Genomic DNA, 17,026 nt, shown 5'->3' with positions numbered 1-17,026 from the left:
GAATGACATAGAAGCTCTTTTTACAAACTGATCCACGATACAATTTTGAACCATTGTCAGTATTCCTTAGTTGTTCAACCCATCCGAGGGAATATAATCAGAGAAGAGCACTTACCTTATACTTAACAGAAGTTTGCACAGAAGTGCTAATTAACACAACATACAGCAAAACTGAAGATAGATGTTAACAGATACAAAATGGAAATAAATTTCACAATTAAAATATTAAAACAGAAGCACTGGATGGGAAAGCAGAGACATAACCTTCTGTCACTGCCATCGTTAGCAACCATGTAACAGCTACACAGTCCAGAAAGACAAACATAACATCTCCAGGTTCTCACCACACATTGCAAGCCACAAAACAGCTACAGAATCCTATCACAAAAGAGCAGAAGGCACAAAACCCTAGAACATACCACAGAAAAGCCAGAGATACTGGAGACAACAGCAATGTTTTAAGTTGTATTCACAGCAGGGAATTTGATAGATAAATGCTCATGTAAGTCTCAGAAGTATTCTGTGTCCCATGTCACTGAGAGGCACAGACACCCCTGTGGGCTAGAAGATATCACAGACACAGGGACCATCTATACGACAGTGCTGCTACTACACCGTTGGACTTGGAAATACTCTTTCTGCTGAGCCACGCTACAAAAGCTGAATACAAGAAAGCTCCTTCCAACTCTGGAAATTTCTTAGAGCAACCAGCACTATTTTTTTGTCATGAGAATTGCAAGTCTAGTTGAGAAACAGTAAACAAGAGGATAATTAAGATGAACAGAATTAGAATTTTTATAGAGGGCTTAACCATCAAGTATATGGTAAATGATGCATAACTAAGAAATGTTGGTGCTTGTCTCCCCATGTTTTCAAGCTCATTGAAAATAATCCTTCTAAAGTGGTTCCCTTCAAGAGACGAAAATCCCAGTAAATATCTCTGTAATACGATTCTGCCTTTCCTTTAGCCATTCATGGCTTGTTTAATGCGCCTTTGCTGAATTTCACATTACCGTCCCTTTGCAAACTTTTCAAATGAGAAACAGGTGTTAAGATGATGGCTGAGAAAGTACGGGTGTGTTTATCAGCTGTATAAACTTACGTTGAAGAAATTTGTCTTGTTCCTCTCACAGAATAGGCCCTGTGCAGGCATGTGCTTCAGCTGCTGCCAGGGGACCCCGCTGCCCAGCAGCACGTCGCGGGCCCACTGCAGGTTCTGTGGACAAAACGGGGTAGGTGAGTTGCAGGCAGGGGACAGAAAGGCCACCACAGGTAGAACTACAAAGTGCTCACTTGCTTTTATTTATTAACCTGCATTGTCATTTCTCATTTTCTACATAGCTGCTTCCGACAGTATTTGTACAGGCATGTGATTTGGAGAAGCCATCCCTCAGGAGAGAGAAGCCAGCTTGCTTCTCAGAGCAAGCATCCAGACTGATCAGCCCCAGCAGACTAGTCAGTCCCCTACAGCTGCTGAATCCAGCTTCATATCATCAAGTTTTGCTTTCTCATTTTTTTTTTAACCTGTCCTCATTTCATTGAGATCCACCCTCCATCTCCTATCACCTACAGAAACCTAAACTACAGGTATATTTAAAACACCTTAATTTTTTTTTTTAAAAGCTGAATTTTAATGCTCAATATAAAATAATTTATATATAAAAATATAAAGTTTCTAAGCAAACAGTGGAACTCGCTGTCCTGGGTATCCTGCAGCGTTTCTCCACACACAAGGCCCCTCGCTGCCTCCCCCAGCCCTCCCCTATCCCTCAGTCCCTCCAGTTTCCCCACACACACACTCTGGAAGCCATCCCGCAGCTCTTCCCTAGAGCTAACTACCTGTGAGGCATAGCTGCCAGCACCCAGGCTTAGCAGAAGAGGCACCTTTAGGCTTAAACTGCAGCCTTCTTTTAGCGGGGTGGTGCATTCAGGCCTTTTACCTCTACCCCGCCGTTGCCCTCCATGTAATTTCACTTAACCTCTCTGGAAAATTCCGTGCCTGTCATCAAATTTGGTTAATAACGCTCAATGAGTTAACAAGAAAGTATCAGCAGGAGACCAAATGATAGACAACAATCAAAAATTCATAAAAGCATCCCTCTAAGAGTTCAGTGCATGAACATCTCTTGTGTAGTTGAGAACTAGGGACAGCTGTTGGCTCCAGGCAAAACATTACTAACAGATGGGACAATTATTAATTGTAAGGTTTCACTGATGGAAGTTTTGGTTTACTTCATTTTTTATTTCAGTATTAGAAAGTAGCATCTGAGTTGCATTACACTGGCTTTTTTAGAGACAACTTCACTACAGAGCAGATAAAGAAGGAGATGTTTGGTTCATAGAGACAAATGAGAATGTTGAATAATGATTTGTGTTCTGTGGGCTGGAAATATTCTTCTGTGAATCATAAATGATTAAATTACGTCCATCCAAGAAGTATATTCCAGTTGTAATATCTTTTTTTTTTTTTTTTTTGGGGGGGGGGGGGTATTAGCAAAGTTCTTACCCTGTCTTCCAGATTATTTTCTTTACAAGACTCTGGTGAAACAGTAAAAGCCCTGCTCAATCATAAGTGCTTTTGTCCTAATGACAGTAATCGTGCAGAAATCTCCAATGTCTTACCAGAATTAGAGCATCCCCTCTAGCAAAATGCTGATTATGGATTCATATGTAAGAGCACTGAACACTGGAAATACTAACCAGATATTTACGGATATCAAAAATCCTTCATTCAGAGAGCTGATGTAGGTACTTATATAGGACCTTCATGATTATAGTGTAAGACAGTCGAGGGGATTTGGATAGTTTTCTTTTGGTATGGAACAAATACATGTTCACTCATAAACATCACCAGGCACTTTCTGGCTAGTCAGGGGAACCAGTAAATTTAATTATTATCACTGAGTGTCAAATTTAATTAAGAATGAAGCAAGCAAAGTATATAAACTTAACTGTATACTAACTTTTTCCTATGGTATTTCATTTGTAACATGTATTTCTGTAATCCTGTTAACTTAAGCCTGCAAAATACTTTGAAATACGTACAGAAGAAAATACAAACCAGAAAAGAACCTACAAAAATCTGGTCTTCTGTGAAAGTCATCCTTTTTTGAATAAAATCAGAATCCAGCAAAAATAAGCCTATCGTAATGTCCAAGATCCAGGGACATAAATGCTTTATTTTATGCCAATCATAGTCATCAGAAACATAAGTAAATTCCAAGTGTGAAAATGAAGTAAAAAACTGCCTAATGTGTGGCAATCTGAATCTTACAGTTAAAACTATCACATAAAAATTAAAGGAAAACAAAACCCTTAAGCAAGCTACCACTACAAAGCTTAAATATAAAATCCCAGTCTAAACAAATTTTAGCTAGGGATGTATTCCTGAATCTAAGTTTTACAATGAAAATGTTAAGAAATCATTAAGTGTAGCATCATGCTCTGGTGATTGCTGTGCACATTACACTGACCATCCATAACATGTATTCAGTACGTATAATTCATAGGCTTTTATTGAACAAGATGATGACAGTAACCTAGCTAGGAGGAAAAAAGATCATTCAGACAAATGAGGCAATTACATGGTAACTTCACACAATCAAAACTAATAGGAATAAAAGACATAGTTACAGATTTTCCACTACCCTTCTCCTAAATCAGCATGATCAGTTATTCCCAGTAAATACGCCTGAGCAGGTCTCAACTCATTAGATTTCAGAGTCTGCTCTGCTTGGTTTTTAGCTGATGAAGTTATTAGGAGTGGGTGAAGGGATCCAGGACATAGCAAAAAGGATTTATTCTTCTTGGCATACTGCTTGCCAGTCTGAAATGCTGGATTTGGCTGTCTGACTCAGGGCAATTATGAAGTACTCTTTCCACTTCAGCTGTTGCCTCCCACATCTTTATCACCCCAAGATTCAAAGACAAGATGACTGACAGGGTACAATAACTTGCAAAAAAATTTACCAGTGTTGTTAAAGTGGAAAAGAAAAAACTCTTATGGTCAACCAAGTGGAAATCTGAGTCACCTGAGATGGTCACCCCTTAACTCGATAGTGTCAGAAGCCACCTTTACCTAACTTGGAAACTCCATGAAGTGCTGCTGAGAAGTGCACAAAATATCCTGTTATACCTTAATCCTTCCCTCTGTTTTCTTTTATAGTCTGTTAGAAGGCTTTGTGTCAAAAACCCCCTAGTGCTACTGCATCAAATAAAAGCAAAATAAAAAGACTATTGACCTTGAAGAGTAGCCTTCTGAATGAACTATCAAACTGTTGCTACTTGAAAAGTTTACATCTATTATGCTTACAGATTATGCCTGTCTCCAAGTATATATTAAACCTACATACATATATATATAATCTTGTAATTTTTACAAGAATGTATTATGCCTAGTTTGACTAAACTGTCATGCTACTGATGTTATGTCATATCCAACAAATTTCCCCATTAAGATCTCTGTTAATAATGCACATAATAGAAGATACAAACTTAAAATACTTAAGTCATACAAACTACCTGTGAGCAGATTCTTCTGGGATTTAAAGTGGGTTTTATTTCAAGATAAAAAAAGCATGTAGGTAAATATTTTTATTTCCTGACAATCTGGTGGTGGCAGACCATCAGACCAGTTCTACATACTGATCCATAAGGACCATAAGGCAAACACTTTTCACAAAACTTTTTAGTTATACTGACAAACAGCATCTTGCCAAGTCCTATCTTCTCCTTCCAAACTGTGCCAACGCTCATTTTGGAGGTAAAAATCACAAAGGAGTAAGACTTTACTTCAAGACAGAGAATGGGAAGCTAAAACTACTGCCCAAACTGGCAATGAAGTAACTTCTGAAAATTCATCCTCACTTTCCTGCACATTTATTTCAGCAAAAACCAGCTATGTACAAATTTGCTCTGATAACAGAATAAAACAAAGAGAAATAGCGTCCAAATAGTAAGCAGGATTTTGCAGGGGGAAAAAAAAACAGAACACATAGCCAAACAAAATGTTGAAAGATTTTGAAAAGATGTTAAAAAAAGCACTCAACAACTATTTTTACTAATCCCACAACAGCAAAACCTGTAAAATGGGAGAAAACAGATTGCATATGGAAAACTTGTTTTTCTATGCACTATGGAGACCTGCCAATCCTCTCCTTTCCCAGCCAACCATGAATTTTGGCCATCAGTCTAAATTCTTCATACAAATTCCTGGCACTGGTACATAAATGCTGAATTTTCCAAGATGGTTATATGCATTTAAAAATTAATTTCAGCTTTCTAAAATTTACCAGTAATTCACTCTTCCCCCACAGCAACTCAACCTGATGTAATTTATCTCATTTTTTAAATCAGGCTTATCATCAGTATATCTAAGCATACTTCTTACTCCAGTTACTCCTGAAAATGCATAGATGCATTTTGTGTTTTACGTTTGTTCAGGACCATAACTCCCACTGAAGACATATTAGTGTACCATTAAAACACAGACATTTGACATTGCTCTACAAAGGAACCTGAATGAGTCATCAAAGAAAGAAAATTACAACCTCATAAAAGTATGTAGTATACACATATCAGTCAGAAGTTTTTTCTGCAGTGTTAAGTAGTTGTTTGTTATGCAGAGAAGTAATAAAAAAGGACAGTAAAACCCAACAATGCTAGTTGAAGCCAACCTGGTAACTACTAGTCTCAAACAGGCAACATTCAGTTTTTCTGAGTTCCAAGAGGAGATAGGTTTAGACAACAATGTATATTTCATACAGAAAAATATTACAAATTGTTAAGTTGGTATTTATATAAGAAGAGAGATACAAAAAGCAAAAGAGAAGGCTTCATCAGGAAAAAAAAAAAGAAGAAAATATTTTGCAAGTAGTTCCTCAGGCAAGGACATGTTATTTGAACCAATAAATTGAAAACAGGCAGCCTTTTTTGTTGAATGTTAATACAAAATCATTTGTCAGCAACAGTAATAACAGATTGCAGGAATCTATGGCTCCTATTAATGATTAGCTCTATGGAAAAATTAACAACTGTCACATACAAACAGCATAAGAATGTTTTCAAAACAAGCTATCTTTAAAAAAATGGTAACATTTTTCTGGATAATCACCGTACAGCCAAATGGAATATGCATCACCTTTCAGTAGATCGATAAGACATGCTACTGCTCAATTTGCAGCAGTACTGTTGATTGCTTTTCTACTATGAGGCAAGGGGTATGATTTGTTTCCATTACCTTCCCTTCCCTATTATTCACACAAGCTTCAGTACTGGTGGAGAAGAGAATTCAGGAAGCCATGCAGCACAGCATATGACATAAAATAAGACTTCCAAATACCAAATCTGTGAGTTCGAACCTTGATTATGACAATTAGTGAAATTATTCTGATAATTTCAACATACCATTCAGAAGCATTTTACTAACTGATACTTCAGAAAGACAAAGGATTATAATAACAGAAGTATGCAGAAGTAAAATAAAGAATGACGTAATTTCAAAACCAAAGCAATGATAATTCATACCAGAATGCTTTTGAAATTAATTTTATTATGAAGAATATGCAAGGGTCATGCTGGAGGAAGCAAATTATTTTGCCCTGACCTCAAATAGGAACTGATACTATTACAGTTACCAAGACATTGTTATTCCTGTTTAATCCAAAATCTCCAGCTCATGAGCAGTAGGATCTCTGACTGACTTTCACTTGGTGATTTCTAAACAGTAAATAAATTTTTCTTACTCAAGATGACCTCTATGCTCTGACAATAGGAAAACTTTCATTCTACAGACAAAGACCCAAGATACCCAGAAAGTCTGTGTCACATGATGTGTTTACACCAATACTGATGAATTTCTGCTTCCAAGTCACTTTTCAGTCCACTTATACAGTAAAATAAATAGTTGCTGTCATTTTCACAAGAAGATCTTAATTTATGTGACATATCTAAAAGGTAATTCTCCGCTGAATGACAAAAAATCACTTAGTTCAGCAATAAAAAAAGAAATTTTCTACTCAACTGGCCTCACACACATGAATCAGACAACCTAGGAGCTGAAGACTTCCCAGAGCACAGTTCCAAACCAAACTGCATTAAACGAACTTACCTACTGTATTTTAACACTAAGATTTCTGAATTAGTACAAATGACAATACAGTTTGTTTACTCAGGCAATAAACACAGTTAGTCAGCTTTGTATTAATGGTCTGCTTACCTTGTGTGTTTTGCTGTATGTGTACAGGTATGCCAATCTGTAGAGGCTCTTGTAGTGCTGGGGAAAGCGGCTGAGACACAAACAGAAGGAGGCAATACACTGCTCTGTCAGGAACTTCCGCTGTTCCTCAAGGTCTGCTGGAAGACCATGAGGAAATTCAGATGCATCTCCACAAGGTTCAGCTTTCTTTTTGCAGTCCCACTGTGAGGGTGGGGGGATTGCAGCTTTGATGAGATTGCCAGAGGCAGACTGAGGATCCACCAGAATTTTTTGGCCAGTAGGTTCAGCAGGATGGTAAGATTCTGAGCTCTCCAGCAGCTCTTCTGACTTTCCTGCAACTGGAACATTAAGAGAAGACAAAAGTGACAATGAAAATGACAAAATGGCAAATGAAATATACAAAATGACAAAAATTAAATACAACAAATGGTAATCTTTTTCTTCATTAAGGCATAGACAGAATTATTGAGTGGTTCCTGAAAAAATGATTACTATTCCTGATGTTTAATGAATAAGTAATCTTCAGCTCATTAACAAACAGAGCCACACACTGGTCTCTCCATTGTCTTTATTTGGTTTTTTCCCTGAGCTATAGTAAGAAATCAGCACACCTTACACAATGCAGGATTTTATATACTGTTGGAAGGTGGGGGAGGAGGGGGACAACAACAAAATGAAAGTGTAAATTCAGTAAAATTCTATTGCAAAGAAAGGAAGAAGAAACAGAAAATTAAAGTCATCCTGCCAAGTGAAATGTATTATTATTCTTAACAATCTACCCAGAAGAACACAATTCCAGAACACAATTTAGGCTTAGACAGAATGATTAGCAGCAGCTAACCTGGCCTTCTGAATAATGTAGGACCTACAGTTCCATCCAAATATTTTTGCGATTAACTTGGTAACTCATGGCTCAATTGACCCATCTTTTCTTGAAGGATACCAAATCTTTCTTCAGAAAACATCTGACACAGTGAGAGCTTCCATGTTTCCTGTTAGCTAGTCATTATTACTGAAAACATGCATGCTACATGCAGATTAATTTTTTTACCTTTGATTTTTAGTCATGGAAGTTTACTGTGTCTTTGTCTTTGCTAGGATAAAGAGCCTCTTACATTAGATCTTATCTCCTAGCAGGCTACAGATATACTAAAGTACACTTCATCCTCAAGTACAAAGCTGCTCTGTAACTTTTTCTCTGATAAGGCTGAACTTTGAGTCAAACATATTCTCCAGAACAGAAATTTTTCAAAATTTACTTGCACAGTCTATGTGCCCATTATAATTTTACTCTACAGATAGCTTTATGGAAAAACACAACTTTTGTTCTAATAAATGTTAGTAATGTAAGAATGCATTCAACACAGTTTTTCTGACAGACAACTAATGACAATAACACAACTCACTGCAAGCCTGAAAGAGAGACGTGTTTTTAGTCTAGTACCCAAAAGATTACTGGATTTAGTGATTATGTAAGTACTACTTTACAAAACTAGGAGCTGGCATCTATTTCACCATATTGATGCAAACATCACCACAGACCTCCCTAGCTTAGGCAAGACTGAAGATATTCTTAAAAACAAGAAACCAATCTGTGAACAAAAAGATCACTAGTCAGCAGCTGTTCCTAGTGAGAGAGATCAGTGAAGTGAATCAGGGCTATCCACATACCATGGTTTCTGGATCTATGAAATTGGAAAAGACTAAAGTATAGCGTGAACTGGCAAAAAAGACTTAACATCCTACAAAGGGCCACAACCCGGAAAGGTGGGCAAAATTTAGACATTGGTCTTATTTGTCTTTCCCTGCTGAAGTCCAGCCTCTCTATCTACTGCCACATCCAACTGTACAAACATCAGACAGGGAAATTCCAGCTAATAGATTTTGAAACAATTTTTCCCATGGAATACAGAACACTTAGTACTATTATACATGGAAAAACCTGGTAGAGAGCAATTCTGCTTCTGCAGTGAAATAAAGTATCCAATGGAGTAAAACATCTAATTCCACTACTTGTGCTCTTCTATGTACTAAATATCAAGCCGCTAATGGGCCAGAACAAAAAGTGCACATATACCTGGGGAAAGGAAAAGAGCTGTTTTGCTTGAGATTATCTTCAAATAACTACTTAAATTATTTAGAGATGTGAAACACTGAAAAAAGAGTAAATAATAACCTAAAAGAAGGCAAGCCAGTCAAAGGGCCACCACAGACAGCAGTTTATCATTATTCTTTTCTTTGCAAGGTTTAACAGGTAGTACAAATTGGGATGATAGCCATATAAGCAAAGCACAGTTCCAATTTTAAGCTACACACATACATGCAGCAATAATGCCTAGTTAAAATCCTCAGTCACAGTGCAGTGTATTTCAGTACTTCTGCATGCCAGAAGAAACATTTTAATGAGAATATATCAGCTGACATTATTAGATCAGGCATACTCTTTTCCTCTGTAGATCCCAGGGTCTCTTTGCTGGGCATCAGTGTATCAGCACAGGTAGTAGAAATCCTCTTCTCTGTGTAAGTCTTCCTCAGGCTGTCTTGAGAACTGGCAGGCTCATTAAACATATCCTGTGTGGAACTGGAGTCAGACAGCACGGCTGCAGTGCTATCCTGACTCCTCTCTGCAAAAGAGATAAGGAAGGAATGCACCATTTCATACTCATCAAGCCGTTACTTGCTGGTAACAGCAACATAAAACTGCAGCCACTCTGCAGACCTCTTACAAGTGCAATACAGGATCCTTAACAACCACCAATTCTGTTGTCTAAAAGGTATTTATTTTCTTTTAAGTTGTCTACTTCAACTTATCATTTTCATCTCACTTCTTTGTACTAAGAAATTAAAACCCCAGTCTTCTTTCGCTAGGTATTACCTAACACTAATGTAATAGAGAGGTCCCAGCCCCACCACATTTCTTCCTAGAATATAATCTTGGAATTTGATTCAAAAGCAATGATGCTCAACTTTCAAAAGCAGTTAGGCTGAGGATGCAATATTTCAGCTAGTATGATCCTATAAAATTTCCCAGGTTTACTGTGCCATTTACCTTGAAAAGCACCCAGTATAATTTTCAGTCTGACACAAGCAAAGCTCAGTTGACAAGAGAAAACTATGAACAACAATACTGGTAAAAATTACTTGTGAAGGACAGAAAAACCAGTACCATTAGAGGGCAGAGACTTACAGGAGTGTTCACTGATGCCATCTATCCTTCAGGTGTTAGATGCTGTTCACCAAATGTTCTGAAAGGTGATTTGATATGGCAAATAAACAATCCATCAAAGAACTAGGTCTAAGATAGATAGGAAAACTCTTGGACTTCAAGGCAGTAGACAGAAGAAGTGACTTTGTCTTGAGAGAGTGTAGTGTATGTTGGCTGCTGACTACATTACAGTTAGAACTAAGTTGTCAATCTGCTGATAGCTGTTACAGCACAGAAGAAATTGTACAGGATCGTGACCTTATCACGGGGGATAAAATTCACACCTGAGAACAAACAGGCAAGTGAAAACCTTCCACCCATGTCTGAAACCTGCCCGATATAACCCAAGTTATTCTCCATCAAGGGTAATCAGACGCAACCCTGCATGACTAAAAAATGCAGTTTAGTATCTCCAACAGAAAGATGCACGCATATTCCTACTGAGATGGGAAATTGGCATTTTTCTGTAATATTGTGCCAACACAATTCAGTGTCCAACACAAAATTCCAATATACGCAATTCTGTCTAAATCTGTCACACAAAAGATTAATTTCCAGTTTCTGCTTAAGATACAGGAATAGCTTAACCAAGAGGCATGTTACCTCCATTGTCTAGGTAGTTCCACTGCATTCTTATTCATTAATTTTCTTGATAAGATCAAGAAAGAAAATTAAAAAAGCAAAAGCCCTTGCTTTGAGATGAGCTGATAATTTAATTAAATTTCTTCTGTTCCATCTGAATTGCACTTGTTCAGGAGAGAGCTAAGGGTCTCCTATGAATTTATTTTATCAAGATAAATCCCTCTGCAGACCTTCAGCTTGGAGATCAGGTTCTGCTTATTAGGATTCCAACAAATTTAAACCAAATTTGATGCACTCCGTAGGCTTTTCACTACCACACAAAGAAAACCTTCCCTTTCAGTGAACAGATCTTAATAAAACTGTATCTTGAAAAAGAATGGGGGAACAGTATTTGCTTCCTAATTGGAAGTTATATAGCTCGTTAATGATGACAAGTTTTATACAGAAAGAATATAATTATAAAGAATGGGAAGGGAAGGATTCTGAAGAGAGGTCAGTCAAGCTTTAAATGACTCATTTATAAAGCTTTAATAACCTTCTGTGGTACAAATGGATACTATTGAACTCCCAGTTGGCATCAGGGAAAACATTTACAGTAGCTCCCTTGATATTTTTTTTAAAGGAAGTTTCTGCATCTGTGACAAAGAGGCTGAATTACTCATCTAGGGAAAGAAAAAAAAAATTGCAAATTTCCAAATGTTGCCATAAGCCTGGAGGTCAGTTCTGATGTGTGGGTTATGACAGATGAAGCATTAGAATGTAAATCAAGAACTGCTAGACCAATATGCGAGAACAATCAGATCACTAGGAAATGACACTAACTTCCCAGCATGCAAAGACAGACAATGATTGAGCATGTTGAATTTCAAACGTATGCATGACAGGCAAGCTTCTCCCTATGGGGAACAAATGTAAATACCACCTTACAATTAGCTAGCTACATTTATTTGAAATTTCTACTAAAATGAGTGTAGCTCTAGGTATGTATGTTCACTCTCCTTTTCTTTGAACACATTAACTACATAAAAAACAATAATGATATTAACATTTGGCTCCTTAATCACTGAAAAACAGAGGAAGACTACTATTGAGACAACTTCCTATTATTTTAGATATTTCCTGAATGCAGTAGATGCTTTCAAACTAAACAGGCCTGATAAAAAACACCACAGTATTTCAGAAATTAGCAGCAGCCACCAGTTATTAGTATTAATTTCTCAGAAGTCAAAGAGGATTGGTAAAGTTCCATGGAATGAAAAACAAAGTGTAGTACCTATCTTTACAAAGGATAAAAGGTCAAATCTATTAGCCAGCTGGCCTTCATTTTCCACAGAATTATTTGAGCATAAATAAATAAATGCATTTATAAGCACCTAAAAGATAACAAGGTCAGTAGCAGAAAATGTGTGTGTATCCCAGCACATATATTCACATATGCCTGTAAAGAATTAGTGATTCTCAAGCCAGAAATGGCCAAAATGTCATGCTATTGTAAAAGCAATTCAGTAAGCTAGCACACTTGAATGTATAATCAGTAACTTCACAGAAAAAATACGTAAGAGTCTTCCTGTTCTACTGAGCACTAATGAAAATTAAGCTTAATTATGGTGTCTTTTTTAAAATGTGCGTCCCAAATACAGACACTGAATAACTAGAATGAATTCAGAGGAGAGGAAAAAAAATGATGAGGAAATTAATGAGATGGCATATAAGAAAAACATTGGGAGAACTGGACTTATTTATCGTCAAAAAGATGAGGGAGAATTTCCAAATACATACAATTAACCAAAATAAAAATACAGTAATTGCTTTTCATATTCACTAAGTACAGAGCAAGAGGCAATAGGTTTTAATTAGAGCAAGAAAACTGCTTTTTTTTGTTTTTTTTTTCCTTAATCTCTAGCTTAACTGTTACATACAGTTAAAAAATTACATAAAGAACCTATAGAATTGCTGGAGGTTCTCAAGGACTGGTAGACAAATAGCTAGGTTACCCAAGATGTACCTTAATATAGTAATTATATAATATAATATAATACAATAAAAAAGCTCTGTCAATACCTAAACACTGCAGTATGTAATGCAGAACTCATGGCAACTGCACCAAGTCACATCCTAACTCTGCTTTTTAAAAAAAAAAAAAAAACAACAAAAAAACCAAACAAAAACCCCTACATAATTTTCATACATGAAAGTACTATGCTTTTCTAGCCTAACTCACAAATATCTTTTATATATACTAGACAGACAGATGGCATATATTTTTACAGTCATTGTGTTTTTCCTTCAGCTTTTCCTTCATCTGGTAAGTTGACTGCAGTTCAGACAGTCATTAATGTTATTCAACCTACACGCCAAAAACCACTGCAGCCAGTGAGACATGAGAATTAATTCCAGATTCCCAACTGCTGTTGATACCTGTCATTTTGAAAGATGCAAATCCAAGAGAACGTCAGTGCTTTTTAATAATTTCTACTATAATTAAAGACAATTTAATGCAACTCAGTGTAATTTAAGAGTTAAAAAACTACTGATTTTAGTATTTTGTTTACCTAAGGTATTTTCTAAGTTCCTCCATCTGGCAATAGCAATAAGACAAGCTTTTCCAAAAAGCTGAAGTAATCCCTCAGTTATAAGCAAATGATAAATCAAGGACTAAATAGTCTTTTGAGGTCCCTTCCTGTAAAGTTTCCTATTATTTCAAAAGCTAAGATAAAAATACAACTGGGTATTAATGTCCCAAAATTATTATCTGTAGTGGAAATAGAGAAAAGACAATAGGGAAAAAGGTCTACTAAATTGTGCATAAGCAACTGCAACAAAATTCCTGTTAAAAATATGTCCTGATACCAGATTCTCTCTTTGGTGTTATTATATTTTGTGTCATTACTTTGTTGCATCACTCCTAAGTTTCAGGAAGATTTCCAACATGATGAGCTGAAATCACTATTCAATGTAAAGTAAAGTATTTCATGTTTATTTCTAAAGATTAAGGAAATGGTACTTGAGAGCCTTTTTTTTTTTTTTTAAACTCATTCCTCATAATGTACGCAAATTGTGACATTTCAGGGATTTCCATGTCAGACTGTATCACCTACTCTGTCAACAGGTGAAAAAGAACAGCTCTGGACAGAAGACGTAAAAAGGTCAAAAGGAATAATCTTGTTAATTTTCCAAGACATCAGTAAAAAAATATTAATTATTATTGGAAAGATGTCATTGGGAAGAAAGAACTTTTATGTTCATCTATACTGCCAAGACCTTCATTGTATCACAATGAAATCCTGTCAGTCACTTGGATATTTAAGTAACTATCATTACTGAAACACATCTGTCTTAGAAAAATACCTGTAGTCCATTTGACTTATTTCTATGCTCAAGAGCATTTTAAGATTAATCTTATCCTGAATGAAATAGGTTTACTGGGTTGACTTAAAAAATCCCTACTCCACACTATTCCTCCATACCAGAAAAAGCCATTAGCATGTCATTGTTACTGCTCCATTAGCATTCAGGCACAACACCTGCATGCCTACCAATTAACAGTAAAAAGTTGTGTTAAACTTTGGGGAATCTAAATGACTATTTAATTTCAAAATATAACAGGAAAAAAAAAAGCTCAATACTTCACTAGCCATTACTCTGTGCCAGCGTTCTCCCATGGGCACCATAAGCCCTGTGGACCATATACTGTAAACCTTGTTACCTAAACTGTGTCCACTCACAGGGCTGAAGGAGGGAAGAGAAGAGACAGTGATGTGTTAAAGTGTTAAGTGACCTGAACTAGCAAACATACAATCCTAATGACAGAGCTCTTACTGCTAAGTATACTGACCAGGTAACATCTCTCATCTTACAAGCTTACATAATTTATTCTCAGGGGAGCTGAAGTACAGCTTCATGGTGCCAATATGAATGAGGTATTCCGCCTTTGTCAATTAATTACTATGCAGCTCAATAATCATGTTGTCTGCCCTCCATCCTTTGAAACTTTTTGGAAATTAAAAGGAGGAGGGAGAAGACCTCTGAAATATCCGCATATGGGGTAGGTTAACAGGCTCAGAAAGCCAACAGAATGTAACTCACTCTTTCTGAATATTTTTTTCTGTCTTAAATATCTGAAGGAAAATGTATGCCCAGCTATTACAAGCTGGTACCTGAAATGTGATGAACAACCAGCTACAAGTCAAAAATCAGAAACGAGGGGGACAGGAAGCTTTTCTAAAGAGCTATATACATATGCTAACTCAATTTACAGTAAAGAACAATCCTGCTGCATAGTTCGGAGCTTATGAATAACTAACTATATATTATTATTAAAAAAAATAATCTTGTCTCATGCAATAAAGGTGGGTTGTTCACAGGCTGTGTATGTACAGAGTCTCTGTTTGTCCTGCCTGCCTGGCACCGTATCTCCCCTCTCCTCTTTACTTGTATGTATGAGCATTTTTCTTTATTGATCTGTAGTCAGAAACATGATGTATCACACAATTCTCTTTCTTGAAACAGATTCCACCCGTAACAGAAGACAACATTCAGCTTTGTATCAAAAGGCACTTGCACATTATTAAAAACAAAAGAATTGCAGAGATTTGCATGGGAGCAGATTAATTTCTTGAGGACAGCAAGTCCTCTGAAAGTTTAAAGGGAGTTCTCTTATAACATGAGTCAAAGATGAGAGTCTATGTTTTGTCTGGCTGCACTGAACATTGAATGTGTATTGATAACTTGCAGTCATATTGCTGTTCTTCTGTCTTTAAGTGCAGAGCAAAAGAGTATCTCATCAATGTTCCATTTATTTAGTCAAATTCTTTTTACATAATCTCACACTAAATGTCAGTGTGATACTTTTACTAATCAGAGAGAGGTTAAATTGGGGAAAGGTAAAAATGGAGCATACTGTAATAAACTGTATCTGATTCATTATTCATGTAGTCCAGTATGCAGTCCCCATGAACATTCAGTACCATGTGCCAAAAAAGGATATGTACTGCAGACCAAAAGATTTCATTTTAAACTGCTGGAGAGAGAGAATTTTGAAGGGTAAGATTTCAATGTTACAAAATGCAATGTGGATGTTCTTTTTATGCACAGAAATATCCACTCCACCTTAGAAGCTTATTTAGTTTGGCATGAGTGACAACCTGGTGCAAAAAGTTTCTCAGAGATCACCTTTGTCTCATCGGGATGTTGAGAACCCCCATTTACAAAAAACTGTGCATCTTCAGTTTGCAGAATTACAGACCGACAAACTATGAAGTGAGACTTCTCCCACAGCATGAAGCAAGTAGCCTTTCCCAGTGAGTTTATCATGCAGGTTTTGCCAATTATTAAAAGCAAGCCGTGACAGGTAAAAGCAGGAAGAGAATGCCTGGGGAACAGAGATTTGTATAAAGGTTAGAGGCAGCACGGGCAATATTGGTTGCAAAAGCAATCAGGCAAAAGACAAACACAAAAAAGGACGATTACATCTAACTACACACAACATACTACATGACATGGATGAAGACTTAAACAATATGACATTTTAACACTGCAATAGCAATGGATACTGAATACATCATCTGCATACCACCACAATAATACGGAATTGAATATCAACACAATAACAGCATACTACAGCAAAAAAGACCTCACAACAATCTCCCAGTTCACTTTTTGGGAAATAGATTTCTCATTCAGATTTTTTTTCTTTTATTTTAATACTTTTACTGCTTTCTGAAGTAACTTTAATGCTTAGCACAAAATTCAGGTAAATTTAAACTGCTTGAAATCTGTACTGCAATTGGCCTTTACTGACTACATACATCCAGCTTGTACACAGGAAGACAACGAGCATGTCTGTTTTGATATGTAACACTGGCCATTTAGCTGTGCAAATACGGTGACATCTCAGGTAATGGCAGTCATGGTCCCTGCTGAGTTCCTGTTTTTTCTTGTTTCCTACTTTGCTCTTGGAAAATAAAGAGAGTCTAAACCTCAGGCTTCTACTGTCAGATGCAAGTTTTCATTTTGGAGGGTTA

At 36.6% G+C, this 17,026-nt stretch overlaps 1 protein-coding gene across 4 annotated transcripts in view; it reads right to left on the bottom strand.

Annotated features, from left to right (window-relative positions):
• The window catches only part of CABIN1 (calcineurin binding protein 1), a 122,864-nt gene that overhangs the window by 67,018 nt on the left and 38,820 nt on the right, over window positions 1–17,026 (bottom strand). For all 4 annotated transcript variants that reach the window (XM_075041633.1, XM_075041635.1, XM_075041634.1 and 1 more), the window contains exons 28-30: window positions 9,658–9,840; window positions 7,217–7,554; window positions 1,103–1,216 (exon numbers count right to left, since the gene is read on the bottom strand). In XM_075041633.1, the coding sequence (XP_074897734.1) occupies window positions 1,103–1,216; window positions 7,217–7,554; window positions 9,658–9,840 (635 nt within the window). The remainder of the gene's footprint in view (window positions 1–1,102; window positions 1,217–7,216; window positions 7,555–9,657; window positions 9,841–17,026) is intronic.

The sequence above is a fragment of the Buteo buteo genome, chromosome 11 (genome assembly GCF_964188355.1).
Source record: "Buteo buteo chromosome 11, bButBut1.hap1.1, whole genome shotgun sequence".
Lineage (NCBI taxonomy): Eukaryota > Metazoa > Chordata > Aves > Accipitriformes > Accipitridae > Buteo > Buteo buteo.
The sequence above is the reverse complement of the archived record's forward strand: the minus strand, read 5'-3'. Positions and strand labels throughout refer to the sequence as shown.